The 16736-nt window shown below is 35.4% G+C and overlaps 1 protein-coding gene across 12 annotated transcripts in view; it reads left to right on the top strand.

Moving 5' to 3' along the window:
• FRYL (FRY like transcription coactivator) overlaps positions 1-16736 on the top strand; it is a 174571-nt gene that overhangs the window by 87654 nt on the left and 70181 nt on the right. For 9 of the 12 annotated variants that reach the window (XM_061991904.1, XM_061991903.1, XM_061991905.1 and 6 more), the window contains 10 exons: positions 333-429; positions 2589-2668; positions 3122-3202; positions 3668-3836; positions 4308-4400; positions 6816-6914; positions 8348-8449; positions 11164-11208; positions 14200-14303; positions 14886-14994. In XM_061991904.1, the coding sequence (XP_061847888.1) occupies positions 333-429; positions 2589-2668; positions 3122-3202; positions 3668-3836; positions 4308-4400; positions 6816-6914; positions 8348-8449; positions 11164-11208; positions 14200-14303; positions 14886-14994 (979 nt within the window). The remainder of the gene's footprint in view (positions 1-332; positions 430-2588; positions 2669-3121; positions 3203-3667; positions 3837-4307; positions 4401-6815; positions 6915-8347; positions 8450-11163; positions 11209-14199; positions 14304-14885; positions 14995-16736) is intronic. The other 3 variants (XM_061991900.1, XM_061991907.1, XM_061991902.1) reach the window with 1 other exon arrangement.

The following is a 16736-nucleotide window of genomic DNA, read 5'->3' on the forward strand; positions in this document are numbered from 1 at the left end:
GAAATGAGCACGGGATTTGTTGAGGTAGTGTATTTGACTTGCTTAGATGATATGCATGAAGTGACTTAAAGATTTTGGGATTGTTATCCAATAGAAAATTGCCACTAATGATTCCAGGGTAGTTTGTCTCTTTTTAAATTGTTCTGGTTGTTGACATGTCCTTTCGGGAGGGAGCAAGATGTCAGTACCATGCCAAACCCCAAAGTCTTTCAAACCATCTATTTTATGTATATGTGCAACAATGATTGCATGAAAGACATGTATACTCCTTCTCCGCAATATTTGCTTTCCGTCTTGTGTATGATACATATGTTCTTGCTTTCTTATTTTAGGGATGACCAACAACGTGAAAGAGATTATCTACTTGAAAGGAGGGATTTAGCTGTAGATTTCATTTTTTGTTTAGTTTTAATAGAGGTTCTAAAACAGGTAAGCTCTTTTGCTTTCTCAGACTTTTTTTAATCTTTTGCTTTTAATGTCAGTCTTGATCCATCTCCTTTTAAATTTTTTAAATGTGAAAAACAGGAGTATATATGTGATGAGAACATTCAAGGCTATAATTATACCCTCAGTTGCATAAAGCCTTTGGCCTCTCCGGTCTTTTCTATCTGTCCCTATGTTATTTCAATTCACATGTCTCGGATCCACTAAATCAAACTGCTGATGTAGTGTAAAAAGAAAAACTGTAAAAAATAACGTTTTATTAATGTTCAGCGTCTTTTATCTGCTTAAACATTTTTTAAACACAATGTGAAGTCACTGAGTGACAAGAATAAAATGTCACTTAAAAAAAACCCAAAACCGGAAGGAGTATGCATTTTTGCTTGGCCTTAAAGTGTAGTGCTAGGTAATGTCACACACCATTTCTGTCAGTACAAAATTTACATTGGTGTATGGATGAGAGGATAGAGTTTGACATCAAGTACCAGCATTTTTTTCTCACATTTTTTGGTTGTGTATGACATGTTTGTACTATAGGGAAAAATGAAAATGACAATACAAAAGAGGTGTCTATACTTCTTGAAGATATCAACCAGTCATCCAAAGTGATGTTCCCATACTGCATGCACATACATGCAAAGAAGAGCACTAAAACCATCAAACCCTTGCGTGTCATTGCTTTACAGAAAATCTTGAGTTCATACTCTCTCCCTGCCTAAATTTTATGTCAGTGTGAAAGAGAAAGGGAAATGGAATAGATTGTTTAGGATTGCAGGATTGTATGGGGAGCTTCTGTATTTTTCAATTGGTTCTAGTTTTTCTAGTTGAATAGAGTCCATGTTGCCAGTAATTTAGATGTCAGGAGAGGTACCAAAGTTTTGGGCTTCAAGAGAGTCTGTGGTGTCTCCTGTAATGCTTGGTGAGCCTCTCATGCTTCTACTGCAGACAAGATAGATATTTTTGCATAAGGATATTTTCTTTACCTAAAGATCTGCAGTGGGGCACTAAACATAGATACACCACTTAAAGAGAGTCTTGCGATCAATTTAATATTAAAAGTTGTCTAAAGGAGTCTTTGTATGTTCTGTTTGTAATGTGAATTTGCAATTAGGCAGTCAAACCACAGAAAGTATGACTTTTCCCAGTAAACATATTTACATTCACGTTACATCCGTCTTCCTGGGAGCCCACTCATTTTTTAATTCTTGGCAATTGGTTTTAGAGGTTACAGAGGATATGATCCAGCTCTTTCTGTAATATGCACAGAGCAACCAGAGAGAGAGTGACAGACATGACCTACATAGGAATAAAAATCATTTGCTGATATGACTGCATGTTACTCATGTATGAATATGCATGTAAATAGCCAGTAACTGTAAATTCTTGGACAAACAGCTTTCCAAGGTGTAGACAAGATTACCATAGACAAGACAGTAATCTTTTCTTGTAATATATTTTAGCAAAAATCTTAATCACTCTGAAGCAGTAATGTTCAGTAGGGTTATTCTAGTCCCTACCTAAGTTTCTTTGAAATTTCAAAGCTCTTATGACTTCATGATTGTATATAGTGGTTTTTAAAAAGAATACATTTGAATTTTAAGCAAATGTTTTCTTTCAAACTTGAGAAAAGTGTTAATGTCAAAGAGAATGTCAGTAAAAAAGGACTTTCTAATCAATGCTTGGTTTTGATTTCTCTCCAAAGTGTTACCTATTGATAGGGAGATTTTTGTATGATTTTTCTGCTTTCATCTGCAGAAAGAAATGGAGATAATAATCTCTTCTGCATTCTTATTTTTTGGTTTTGTCTTCCTTTATATTGAGGAAAAATTGCATTTTGAGACTAAATCTATAATAGTTACACCTCACAAGGAGGAAAGTGTTGAAATATGCATAGTTAACCTAGTCTGATAAATCTCGATAACAAATTCATGGTGTTTACTATTGTTTATTTTATTACTAAATCAATCCCTAAAAGTCAGTAAAAGTTGTATAAGTGTTCATATATTGCAGGATTAACTTGAATATCATATGCCAACAAAGGATGTCCTCTGATGTTAGTACCTCACAGTACCATTTATTTGCTTTATGCATACATGCATGTAACTACACCTGTAGTTACATATGTATAAATTATATCTGCATTTCAGATACCTGTTCATCCAGTGCCAGATCCTTTAGTACATGAAGTTCTAAACTTGGCTTTTAAGCACTTTAAACATAAGGAAGGGTAAGTTTTACTTCTATACTTCAAAATATTTTGAGTCTGTTGCCAGTCTGTACTTGATTGCTATGTTATTCTCCTTTGCCTCACGTGTAACACATTGGTGATACCAGTGTAAACGAAACCCTGATTGTTATCTATAAACTGAAAACATATTTTGAAAGAATGCAGCTGTGTTCAATAAAATGCTGAGGTTTTTTTGCTTAGAATGTACAGAATAATTTGCATAGCCAGAAAGAGTAAGGAAAATCTGAGTTTGAGTAGCTCTAATAAACTTTGAAGAATGTCTCACATCCACTCAATGAAGCTACATCAATGTAAATGTCATCTGTGCATTTTATACTTGACTGTAATTGTTTTCCAGAATGATTTTTTTGTTTGTTTGTAATTGAGAACATACTTGAAGTTTAGAACAAAATTGTGTTCAACGCTTTTTTTTTTTTACTCTCTTCTCATTAGGTATTCAGGAACCAACACTGGGAATGTGCATATTATTGCAGACTTATATGCAGAAGTGACAGGGGTTCTTGCTCAATCAAAGTAAGTTTAGTCTCTTACTTTTCTTGCATTGGGGAAAAATTACTCTAGACTTAAAGATGGTTTAATATAGTAGCAGTTATTAATGACCCCAGTAACTAATCTCTTAAGTGTCAAGTGTAGCTGAGTGTGGTCTGGCATGTTTCATGTTCCAGCGCAAGAAATTTGAACAAATCAAGAAATGAGCTTTAATACAATGCTGAATTACTTTGCTGTCAACTTTTACAGTTGCAGGGAAAGAGGCCTGATATCAGTCAATAGTTGTTCAGTTACTGAGTATCTTGTAATATGCTGATCATGATAGGCACTTTTAAATGCCTCGATTTTAAATATTAGGATTCATCTGGCTTGTATTGCTTTTACTGCAGATGCTGTTATCAGCAGACTAAAGGAATGTACTCAAAATGATAGACCTTTCATAAAAGTAACTAAGAATACAAGTAATTGCTATTTATATCCCTTGTTCAGGTTTCAGGCTGTTAGGAAGAAGTTTGTCACTGAATTAAAGGAACTTCGACAAAAGGAACAGAGTCCTCATGTAGTACAAAGTATCATCAGCTTGATTATGGGAATGAAGTTTTTTCGAGTGAAGATGTATCCTGTGGAGGATTTTGAGGCATCATTTCAGTTCATGCAGGTAAACGAATGTTACGGAGAACAGAAATGAGCATAATTTTGATTAAATCATGAAGCTACAATGATATTTGTTGTGATCACTCATTCTACTTGTGTGTCATCCTTCATCCTTTTCTGTTTAGTTCATAACTTCTTAGAGGTATGAATGATTTGTTTCTCTGCGCTTCATGAGTACCTCGCATAATGAGAAGCTGTTCTTAGTTGTCTCAGTAATGTGACAAACCTGCAGTATATGAATTTATTCAAGACTAAATAAAAAATAAGTAGCAAACAAATAAAACTGTTTGCGAAAGCGGTGGGTTAAAGGACAAAGTTATTGGGTAGATTTTTGTTTTTTAATGGATGGAATTCCAAGAATCACTTTTGTTTAAAAACCACTTTTTAATTAATGTGCTACTGTTAAGTGGTTTTTATAGTGTAGTGACATTTATCTTCTTTTTAATAAATATTTTTCTACTGCTTTTTTACCAAGGAATGTGCTCAATACTTCCTGGAAGTAAAAGATAAAGATATAAAGCATGCTCTTGCTGGTTTGTTTGTGGAAATTCTCATCCCTGTGGCTGCTGTAAGTATTTTATCTCCCCCCCCATCACCTGCTGTTCCCTCATGTTCAATTAGGCTCTCCATGTTACAGTTGCTTTCCTTAATTCTCACAATGCTACGTTTTTACAGATGCGAAAAGCACCTACACAATCTTTTAAAGGGAATTGTCAGAGTGATTTCTATACTAGCTAGTTTCCAATCTTTTCCAGAACAACTTAAAGTTGTCTGATTTCTGGACTCTTTTATCACCAAAGCACTATGTCATCTTCTTATACTTGCCTTAAAAATCTGAAATTTCCTTGGTTTAATATTTGTTCACTCAAGAGTCCCATTGATTATTAGCTGAAATATTTGAAGTTCTTTCTAGAATAAACTGAGATATGTAATGTGTTTACAGTCCAATAGGGAGCATATAAACCTTTATGCCAGAAGGAAGAATGTAGTTTTTGACTAATTAAATAGAAATTATCAGTAGTGGTGAGTGTCCACTAGATGTAATCATTCCAGTGGAGGAGCAGTTGTTCATCTCCTGTATGTGTGCTAAATCTAAAGCAGCTGTGAACAAGAAAAAAAACCTTTGATATCATCACAGTGTTGAGTGTAGAGTGCTGTAAAGCTGCTTATGAGAGGCTCTCCTCCTTCCTCTCAGGCCGCTTTTCTCAGCTGTATAAAGGTTAACCAACAAGAAGTTACAGTAGCTCAGTGTACCTCAAGTTGTTTTGAACCTCCGTAGTTGCTTGGCAATTGGAGTGGGAGTGTGTAGTGGAAGTACTTAGCATTTAGGTAAACAACATATATTAGTTTGCAAAATCATAATTTAAATATAGTGAAAACTGCATGTACAGTAACGAGAGAACCACCATTTGGGAATTGAGACTCCTCATTGCTAACTGTGGAAGCACAGACACACACCAGCTGTGCAGAGTGCCTGTGCTGACTTCTGGATTGCTTCTTACAAGCATAGCCTGAATCAGTGCTTTCAGCAGTTAGTGAGGGAGGTTTGATCTCTTCTGACTCAGTATCTCTAATCATTTCATACAAATAGACCTTCTGAGATAGGAGCAGAGAGTCCCATCCCAGATTGAGATGCAGTTGTGAGAGGGTTAGTCATTCTCTTGGAAGATTTGAAGTGTGTCATTTTGAAGCAAAGGAAAGAACTGAATCTAGAGTTTACTGTATCTTGGATACTGAAAATTGGTGAGGTTTCAGCATTGTGGCTTCTTTACTGTCATTCTCTTGCTTAGTCATTCAGGCATTTTTAAAATAAGACCTAATTTGGACCCTGCAGGTATGCCAGTTGACAGCGTATTTTATAGCAGGGAACTTAAGGCTGATCTGTAAGCCTAAGATTATATCCCAGAGGAACAGTGCGGTGCTGGCAACAACCGACTAATTTCTCATGTGGAGGTAGCAGGGTACTGATCAACATATAGCTTAAGTATAGCAAGAGATAAATAATTTGGGGATATGTAAGAAGTGATTTAAAACATAACTGCTTTCTCAGTTCATTCTTTTTGAATTTGTGTTCACCTTGCAGTGATACTATACATTATTTTTTGTACTTTTCCATCTTGAATTTTTTCAGAGTGTTCTTAACAAGGTGGACATGATATATCTTTTAATAATGTTGAATAATAAAAAACAGCAAAGAATTACCTTATATTACAGGAAAATTATAAGTATAGAGGATCTCTTCAAGAAGGGCCAAATCCTTCTCCAAAACCTCACCCCTATCTCCCAGTATTATAAATGAAGTAGGAGTACAGTATGAAACAGTAGGTTAAGAGTAATATTTAAATGGATCATACAGGTGTCCAGAGAGATTCCTAAGAGACTTGTAGAGACTTGGTAAAGAAGATAGCTGCCTGGTGGTGGAAGGAAGGCTGTTGTATATGCAAGAACAGAGTGGGTAAAAAAGGTGTAGACCTCCATGGGTCTGTTTCATTAATTCTGAAAGCTGAACAAAGACAAGTTACATGGGTAATTGACTGGTAATCCTGTGTAGCATTTCTTAAATTTTGGGTTTCAGAACTGGAGGACATAAAAGGGCAACATGGGAGAGGGGAATAGTGAAAAAATTATGAGTATTATGTTTTAAATATATGAAATTATACTTATAAAGAGTTTCACTGTGGTTCATATTTGTTGGTGGCAAATACTTTCTCTTTAAGTGTGGAATATGGGCCATATTCTTAAAATAGTGGATTTTTAATGGATTCTAACTTTGTTCTGTTGGTGGGGTTTTTTTAATCATTGTAGTAGTGTAGGACATGATTTCTTATGCTTATGTTTATATTTCAGATAAATACAGTCAAAGACTTACCTATCTGAGACTAAACTTTCAAATGTTTTTGAAATCATGGACATATTAATGTAGATTTAAGTTGCCTTCTGTATATACTTTTACACCCATTTATGTGTGTATTTCTTTTAATAGGCTGTTAAAAATGAAGTGAATGTGCCATGTTTGAAAAATTTTGTGGAGATGCTTTATCAGACTACCTTTGAATTGAGTTCAAGAAAGAAGCATTCGCTGGTATTTTAAAGAAATATTTTAACTTCTCTGTTTTTTTTATCTTAGAGTTTTCATCTAGTACATTATATGAGGGAAAGCTGTATTAATTTAAGACTTAACTCCTTAGTTCAAGTATAATTGAATTCACACTGTGTATGTGCATTTGCTCTAATTTTGATTTGTTTCCTTGTGCAATAGACATGTTCTGTTTTCAGATTTGTGACAGTCTCCAAATCAGTACTTGGTTTTGATTATTTTAGTGGGTTTTAGCACAGTGTTATTTAACCTAATGTTTCTTCTGAAAAGAACTTGCGTTCAGGGAGACTTTGTATTTATATTACATTTAATTATGATGGAAGTGTCAGACAAGATTTTTCCAGCAAAATAGCAGACTCTTAATAGCCTGGCTCTGCTGGTGTTCCCTTCATATAATTTGGGCTTATTTTTTCCAATATTTTTTATTATTTCTTTCACATCTGTGATTGTTTTGTGTTGTTTTGTTTTTTTTTACCCTAAGACTGCATCTTACCTTTTCCCCTAAAACTACAGCTTAACAAGTATTTAAATCTGTTAATGTTGCATTTGGCAATTCTCAGTGACTATTTCAGCCACGTTTCAAGTTGATTCACTTCACTTTCCCGGAAATATAGAGCTAAATTTTGCATTACAATTGTCATATTCATTTTAGGAATGAGCTTTAATTTCTGGTACTTTAAGCACCTAAAGCATATCTCATTGTACCTGGCTAAACTCCCTCTGTAAGAACAGCATCGAGTAATTGATGTTAGCATTCATGATGTCATTTATGAAGTCAGAGACTTTGTTACATCAGGATCACAACTTATTCATCTTCATTCTTTAATTTTGCTCCATGGCAAGATAATATGCAATCAAGTTTAGTATTAGTTGTTATGTATTGTTAAAGTATGTGGTGTTCGAACAAATCCTATGTTACTAAAGCAAAGCAAAGTCATACTAGTCTCCATATTCACAGACTTTATTAAATTGTGCTTCATTCCTTCCTTAAAATAGACCTTGAGTAGAAGTAACCTTTCTGACAAAGTCTGCCTCAATTTTTACTGACTTGGTGGTGTTTTTCCAATATTCATCCATCTCCCAGCACATAGGACCCCATGAATTGAATCATGTGGTTGGAGGGAAAGAGTAAACATTGTGTGAAGGGTGTGATCTGCTATCAGGCTTGGCTAGGGAATGAATTTCATCATGGTTGCAATGCCCTGGTCTTACACCATGAGTTGTTACAGCACATAGATTATGCCCAGGACACCATGCCTGGCTTGTGTGTCTTAGTGCAGGGGGCAGGCTGCCATGCGATGCTGAAACTGTGAGAATGAGAGACAAGAACCCGACTGTGTGTCTCATTCTAAATGTACAAGACTTGGGAGGTCTGCAAAGACCAATTTGATCAATTCTTTTTCCCCCCCTGCTCATAGGCTTTGTATCCATTGATCACCTGCCTGTTGTGTGTCAGTCAGAAACAGTTTTTTTTAAATAACTGGCACGTTTTCCTGCAGAACTGTTTGTCACATCTAAAGGTAAGAATCCTTTTCAATTCAGGAACTATTGCAAATTAATAGCATTTTTTCCACTATGTTCTCAGCATTCCACCAAATAAACACTAAATATCTGGCTGTTTAAAAGGACACTGTGAAATATTGTATTTTTTAAAAACAGATGTCTTAGTCTTCATTACTGTTAAACTTAGTAATAAGTTTTGATGCTGTGTTATGCTGGAAATAGATATGGCTGCCTTGAGGGCTATCAGTAAAATCAACAGGAGAAGTATCTCCTAATAAACACTATTTATGCTGGAAAAAGTACAACCTGCAAGTTTTCATGTTCAAGTTGTATGTGAGAAAATAAGTAGCTTATCTCTTCCTCTAAGTTGAATGTATATTAAGTGCAAAATTTTTCTGCCTCTTGTTCACTTATTAAAGGAATAGAAAATTAGTTTGGAGTCCAGAGAAGAGATCATATATCTACAGCCTATGATATATGTTTAACAAATAAAAATTACAGTGTCCCTTTAACTTGTGGCTTTGGTTGATAGCATTGTAAACAAGAGTTGGTTGATAAAGAGATGAAGATACTTAGAAATTAGAGGTTTGTTTTAGTGACTATCTCATAATGTTAATTGTTGTACATGTTCTTTCCTTAATTTTGATTAACCTTGTTCATAATTTTAACTAATGTCTTGATTTTGATAATTTTAATAAAACCTTTGATCCACCTTCACAATATTCATTCTGGTTCAGTATGAGTGACAATTCCAAAGCTTATTAGTAAAATATGCAAACCAACATGAATTCAAAATGAAACAGGTTTAGCTGCTTGGATTGTTTTTTAAGGGCTGTTTTGTTTTCATGACATCTTTCACACTTTTCTGTTGCTTGTTGGGTTTTTGTATATTTTTCATCTAACATTGCAGCTCTTTTGCAATATTTACCTTGATTTTTGTTTTGTTGTTTATTTTGCTTATGGAGGCTGCTTTTGCTTCTAAAGCTTTTAAAAAGTTCTTACATCCAGGAGTTGCATTTTTCTGGCATAATATCCATTGCTGATAATGGATGTATTAAAACTATAAACACCAGTGGGTTTAACCGGTAGATGCTGAGCATGTGTTTTATATTTTACTTAGTTTTGTTAACCACTAACAGCTTAACACATTTACTGTAAGGCTCTATTCAGCAGAAATTCCACATATGAGTTTCTGCAGTTCAGAATTTGCAGTGTTACTATGCTGTGCCATCAGCGAGTTACTTAGGAGGTTTTATGGCTTTAATTTGGCTCACCGAATTGATTTTTTGGGTGCCTGCCTTGTTCAAAAACTTTCTTGAATTTAATCTTGAAAAATAAACCCCCACTGTCCTTGTGTTGTATGAATTAATGTGTTCCTTTGTTTCTGAAGCTAATTAAATGCATGCACTCTGTAATAAGTAATCTCATTAATTTATAAATCTGAATTTCACAGCAGTTTAGTCTTTTAGATTTCCCCTTCCCCATTTTATTTCCTGATTTCCTAATGACTAAATATTTAATTACCTAAATATGCAAAGTGCAATAAGAATTCCAAATCCATTGTCTCTAGTGTCTTTGTTACTTAATAAAGTAATTTTGAGAGCTACTAGGAGATAATTCAGAGTACTGAAAGGTTCACCCAATGCTGCTGTTTTAGTTAAAATTCATAAATTAACAATTGAAGTAATGACAACAGTTAAACTCGTCACAGGGATATTATTCTATGAATAGTACCTGTCAATTAGTAAGTCACCAGAAGGTAACATAGGTTGTGGATTCACGGTTCTCACTTTATTCTCTGGTGACTGCCCAGTGCAAACTCTTGCCCAGCAGTGAACACACTTCAGTGGTCACACTTTGGTGACAGAAATAAGCAATTTCCCATTTGCTGTAATGTGTAAGCTGACATCTTTGCAGCTGCTCTGTAATACCTAATGCATCATATATTCACAACTTGCCTTATCCTGCAATATTTTGGTGCTATGTTGTACTTGATAATGCCTCTGAGAGTGCTCTGAATTCTCATACAGTACGAGTAGTGTTTATTGCCCTTATACACTCCTTATACAGGGTTTCAGTGCCCACTACTTTTTAGTTATCCTCAAAACAGGCTTTTCATATGGGTAAACCATCCTAGACTTGCTGAAAGGAGTCTGGACTGATGCAAAGAGCAGAGGAGAGAGTTGTAAGTGGCAGGTACGAGGAGTTCATCAGAGAGTGCAGATGTATGTATAACTGGCCTTGTTGCACAAAAAATGGTCAGGGTGCTGTTTCAGTGTTGAGCCCAGCAGGGCATTTCTTTACACCCTGTAGTATGGGCAAAATTCTGAACTTGTTCAGGAGACTGAATCAGCATGGTAAAATATTTTGCTTATGTTTTTGACTAGTATTTAGATAATCTAGGAGATTGGTCAGAAAACTGATGAAGTTGAGTTGTATTCTTACCAGCTCTTCCTGGGAGAGGAAGGAACGCTTAAGAAAGCTGCTGAAATGATAAAGTGTTTATCATTCTGCTCCACTGTTGGGCAGAGAAGAATAGGGTTTTTTCCTACAGCTTAACCTTAGTGTCTGTTACCACAAAACGTTAAAAGTTGCAAAACGTGTATTTCTACTGAATAGAGTCCTTACTAGACAGCTATCTGTTGGTTTTGTGCTTTTTTTTCATCTAACATGCATGTGCCTTCCATTCTCATGTTTGTTATGTTTTGCTGTCTCACATTGCTTTATTTAGATGCCATCTAACAACAGTATCAGAAAACAAATAGAAACACTGCAGGTGAGTTATTATGTTGTTGAACTCAGTGAAATGTTGCTTTGTCTCAGTACTTTGTTTTGGTTTTTATGTTAATTGTTGTATTTTGTGCTTTCCTTTCTTTGTAAAATTGTTGTTAGTACTTTTAAGAAGCAACAGGACTAAGAATAGATAACATTTCAAAGATCTTTTTTTCTTGCCAGGGAGTAAAGGAGAAAGATCAGGAAATTATCTAATACCACTTTTTTTCCTTGGGGGTGAAAATGTGGCTTTGTGAGATTGAGTATCGATATCACAACTGGTTTCCTTGAACATCAGTGCATGTTTCCACTGGAAGTTAACTTCCTATTCAGATGTATGGGTTTTTTCTGTTAATTTGTTTCAAAGTGTCTTGCATGTGAGCAAACTTGAAAACTTTTTCACAATGAAAAGATGTGAAACTGATTTATTATAACAACTTGCAGTGCACTAACTTGAAAGATTTACACTGTTGGTTTTGCAGGTTTTAAAAGGTAGAAATTGTTTTAGTTCAGAACAGAAGAAAAGGTTTACATCAGTATTAAAAAGTACTTTCTTCAGTAAGTGACTACATTTGACTAACATGGAAAAAATGCTGTTTTATTTCTTGCCTTCATTGAGATATGTTTCATTGACTCATTTTAATATGCCATGTAAGACCATTATAGTTTTGCTTTTACTTTTTGGGATTTTAACTGTTTTTGACAGCTTGTTCCATAGTCTGCTGATATAAGTTATGTTAAAAGTTTTAGAATTTTAAACAAAACTGTGTTTTAAAAGAAAACCCAGATAGAATGCTTAAAAATTTGACAGGCATCAGCTAAAAAGACTCGAATTTGGCAGTATTGGTGAATTATATAGCCACATATACTGTGCTCCAGCTGCAGTAATCTCAAAGCCAAAAGAAGTACTGACATACTAACACGAAGTATACAAAAAGTGTGACATAAATTAGATTAAAAAAGCCATTTTCTTCTAGCATATTTGTTTAGTTCCTAGTTATAGAAAGAAATAATGAAAATTTTCAATGCTTAAGAAATTAGAGGTGCTGCTGTTTTTATCTTGTAATCCTTTTTAAGAGGTTAATATCTACTTAACAAAAACAAAACAAAAAGCCAACTTTTTCATAAAGAATCAGAAGTAGCTATGTAGATCCATTCTATGATTCTATGATATTGGATAATAAACTTCCTAACAGATGGAATTTTGTTAACCCATTGTAAAATAGCTGCTACCTAGCACATTTTTTTGATAATATGACTGAAAGACAACAGTAACTTTTGGGTTTTATTCTGGACATGTAAATTAAGCTCTGCTTTGGAATATCAGAAATAAGGAAACTGAAGCATTACTCAGTTCTAGACACCACATTTCAGGCTGATAACAATTAATCCAGCAACCTACTTTGAACATCAAGAACTGTTGACCTGTATATTAAATATGATGAGTAGTGATATCAAGTGTTTTTGCTATTTAAGTTGGTTAAAATTAAAGCTGTCACAGTCTCACCTTCTCATGCAATTATGAGTGTTTACTTCTTCCTCACAGTAGCACTGCTGGTAAATTAACTGAGTGGTAGAACACATCTGTTTGAGTACTAACTATGGACAGATGTAACTTTTACCAGATAACCCTCCTAAACTTTACTGCCTAGTTGCAGGTGTGATAATTCAGAGGCAATGGCAGGAACACATCCAAAGAATGTGAAGGAGGGGTAGAACAGTGTAATGACTGATATAGACTGGGTTATTTCCATGAGAATATTTGGATCAAGTTGTTGGTATGCGTCAATGCAAAGAGAGCAGTGAGACTGTGGAGGAGGGAAACAAGAATGACATCATTTCTTTTTGAACAGTATGGTTTTAGATCCACTTAACACCTTTTATGAAATGCACTTCACTTTTCCTGGGAGGACAAAAGTGCTGTTCTGACTCATTAGTTTGTGGTAGAGGCAACAAAATGTGAAATTAGTTAGGTTCAAACTATCAGATGGGGAAGAGGTGTTTTGAGGATTATTTTATTGAGATTTTGGGGGCAGGAAGAGGGGATATGTTTGGGGTTTTTAAGTGTTGGGTTTTTTTAAAGAGACTTCTGTTTTAAGATAATGCTTAAAAGCATGACAACTGGGAATCATTTATTGTGTTCATAAGCTCATACTTACGGCCAGTTCCCAGAATCTCAATGGACACTTTAAGATTATAAATACACTAGGAAATTCTAGTTGGAAAAGGAATTGCTTGAGTTGGTGTGAATAATGTTATTTACTTTGTTTCACACAGATTAAGAGCTAGGAGGAGCAAGAAAAAAGCCTCCTAGTAGCAGCTTTAAGATGAAAAAGCTGTTTTTCATGTAGTGCATAATTTAAACTGAATGATACCACAAGATTTTATATTAATTCAAGATAAAACTAGCTTAATTATTACAATAAGAATCCGTTGGAAATGAATAAACACTAATACAGCCCACAGGAAATGGCCAAGTTGGGTGAAGCCTGGAGTCCACACCCAAAGAAGCATCCATGTATGCCTGCACTGTTTTGCATTCTTTTCTCTGCACCTTCTACTGTCTGCTGTCATAAACTGAATGACTGACTTAGACTTTGTGCCTGATCCAAAGCAGCTACTCTGATGTTTTAGACAAACTAGAAATTATTTTACTATAAAGTAGGTATTCTTTACCAGCGGCTTTCTGAGAAAAATTCTCAGAGGCAGTACACTCTTGGTGTTCATCTCAAGAGGACTGTCTGCTTTTTAGTTATGCTTCTGCTCTTAGAATGAAAGACCTGTAAAAAATCTGGAAGTATTAATTAGATATTCAGGTAATATTGGAAATATGCAATACAGGATTGTTTTTATGGAAATGTTAAAATTTGTCGATATTAAACACATTAGTTTTCATTGTTAAAAGTTTTGAAAGTATTCTCAAGTCAAGAGTAATAACAGAATTTTCTGAGTGCCTCACAGGCAGCGGTAACTCTATTTTTCATTTATTTTACAGAATAAAGATCCCAAAATGTCCCGAGTTGCACTGGAATCTTTGTATAGGTTGTTGTGGGTTTATGTTATTAGAATAAAATGTGAAAGCAACACTGTAACTCAAAGGTAAGTTCATTCTGCAAAGGATTTTAAACTATTGGTGAGGGGGTGGGTGAGGTTTGTCTCTATTGATATCAGAAGATATTACTATGTCCTGAATCCAGTGCAGGAATAGTCTGGTCAGGTAGACAGGGGAACAAAGACTTAATCTTGATAGAGAAAATGAAAATAACTCAGTTACTTTGATGAGAAAGAAGAGAGTGTACAATTGCTTATGCAGGGATAAAAGAGGGCAGAGAGATAGGAAGCAGACAGTTTATTAAAGATAAAAAGCACGTTGCGAAGTAGACATCACTAAACATGGAAATCATGAGAATTTGGAATAATCATTCAGATTTTGCCACTCCTCCTGACTGTTAATAAACTTGTTTAAAGGCAGGATCCTGATCACTTTATTAACTAGCTCATGGTATTGTTACCTGTGACAGGGCCGTACTTTCTTTAGATGGTCCTACCTGTCATATGCTTCTGTATTATTTAGTAGTAACTCTCATACACCCTTCCAGATCTGAACTGTAACACGTATGCAATTATAAAAAGCTGTTTTTAAAAATTTCTTTATTTGTTTTTGTTTTCAAATTCTTGCAGCCGTCTCATGAGCATTGTATCAGCACTTTTTCCCAAAGGGTCACGTAGTGTGGTCCCACGAGACACACCTCTGAATATATTTGTGAAGATTATTCAGTTCATTGCTCAGGTAAGAGCATTTCTGGGTAGAGTTATAAGAACAGGATGAGTATTATTTGCCCTGGGTGGAAGAGGAAGAGGTTAAAGACTTGTTGGCCAAGCTTAAGGCTCATAAGTCAATGGGTCCTGATGAGATGCATCCGAGAGTGCTGACAGAGCTGGCTGATGTGATTGCTAAGCCTCACTCCATCATTTTTGAACAATCATGGAGGACAGGTGAGGTGCCTGAGGACTGGAGAAAGGCCAATGTCACTCCAGTTTTCAAAAAGGGCAAGAAGGACGATCCAGGAAACTACAGGCCGGTCAGCCTCACCTCCATCCCTGGAAAAGTGATGGAACAACTCATCCTGAATATTATCACTGAACATATGAAGGATAAGATGGTTATCACAGGGAATCAACATGGATTCACCAAGGGGAAATCCTGTTTGACCAACCTGATAGCCTTCTATGAGTGCATAACCTGCTGGCTAGATGAGGGGAGAGCAGCGGATGTCATCTACCTTGGCTTCAGCAAGGCTTTTGACACTGTCTCCCATAACATCCTCATGCGGGAACTGGGGCTGTTTAGTCTGGAGAAAAGGAAATTGAGGGGAGATCTTAATAACATTTATAAATATCTAAAGGATGGGTGTCAGGAGGTTGGGACATCTCTTTCTTCTGTTGTAGCTAGCAACAGGACAAGGGGTAATGGGATGAAGCTGGAACACAAAAAGTTCCACTTAAACATAAGAAAAAGCTATTTCACTGTGAGGGTGAGGGAGCCCTGGCACAGGCTGCCCAGAGGGTTTATGGAGGCTCCTTCCTTGGAGGTCTTCAAGACCTGCCTGGATATGTTCCTATGCGACCTGATGTAGATGACCCTGCTTCTGCAAGGGAGTTGGACTGTATGATCTCTCAAGGTCACTTCCAACCCCTACCATTCTATGATTCTATGATTATTTGCAAGAAATACAAATTTAAGGTTAATATTTTAAATATTTGCAGTGAATTATGGTCATAAACATTATGATTATTAATATTTCCTTCTGTGTTGCACTGTTGTGTGTATATGAGTATACATACATCTAAATACACTAATTAGTATATTCCATTATAATATTTTTATAAGGGACAAAGCATTTGAACAGTAATGTCCACTTAGTTTATGTTTACAGAGGCTACTCTCCAGCGTAAATATATCCGCAATGCATGCAGTTAGTGTACAGTTAGTATTGTATTGTGATTTATATTATTTTAGATGCTTCTGTTGTCCTAATGTCAAAATACAGGATATCGTCTTGCATGACAAATTCTCACTCATCTGTAACCTTATAGATTAGAGATGTGTTTTCCTGTTTTGCAGATACCTTGTCTGTGCTTAAGCTTCCAAAATTATTTGCTTCTGGTCATACAGGGATGATGCAGGACACATGACCTTTCACTTTTTATACCTATTTCCTAGGGTTTCTCTTCTTATCTTCAATTTTTAACCATCTAAACCAGTTCAGCTCATTCACAGAAATGGGTGACCTGAGCAGAATTATCTGGGAATTTTTTCCGGAGAAGTGCTTCAACTATAGCAAGGAATGAGCTTTGTTGATTTCTTCTATAAAGAAAACCATGAAGTTGTAAGAATAAATATGGGAAAATTAATATGTTTTAAACTTTTTAATATTGATTTTGTTAAGCCTTTAAGACGTGATACCCAAAGTCAAGAAATTAAACTATACATACTAACAGAAAAGGTACATGAGTCTCTTGTTCATATCA

Source organism: Colius striatus, chromosome 3, assembly GCF_028858725.1.
Source record: "Colius striatus isolate bColStr4 chromosome 3, bColStr4.1.hap1, whole genome shotgun sequence".
NCBI lineage: Eukaryota > Metazoa > Chordata > Aves > Coliiformes > Coliidae > Colius > Colius striatus.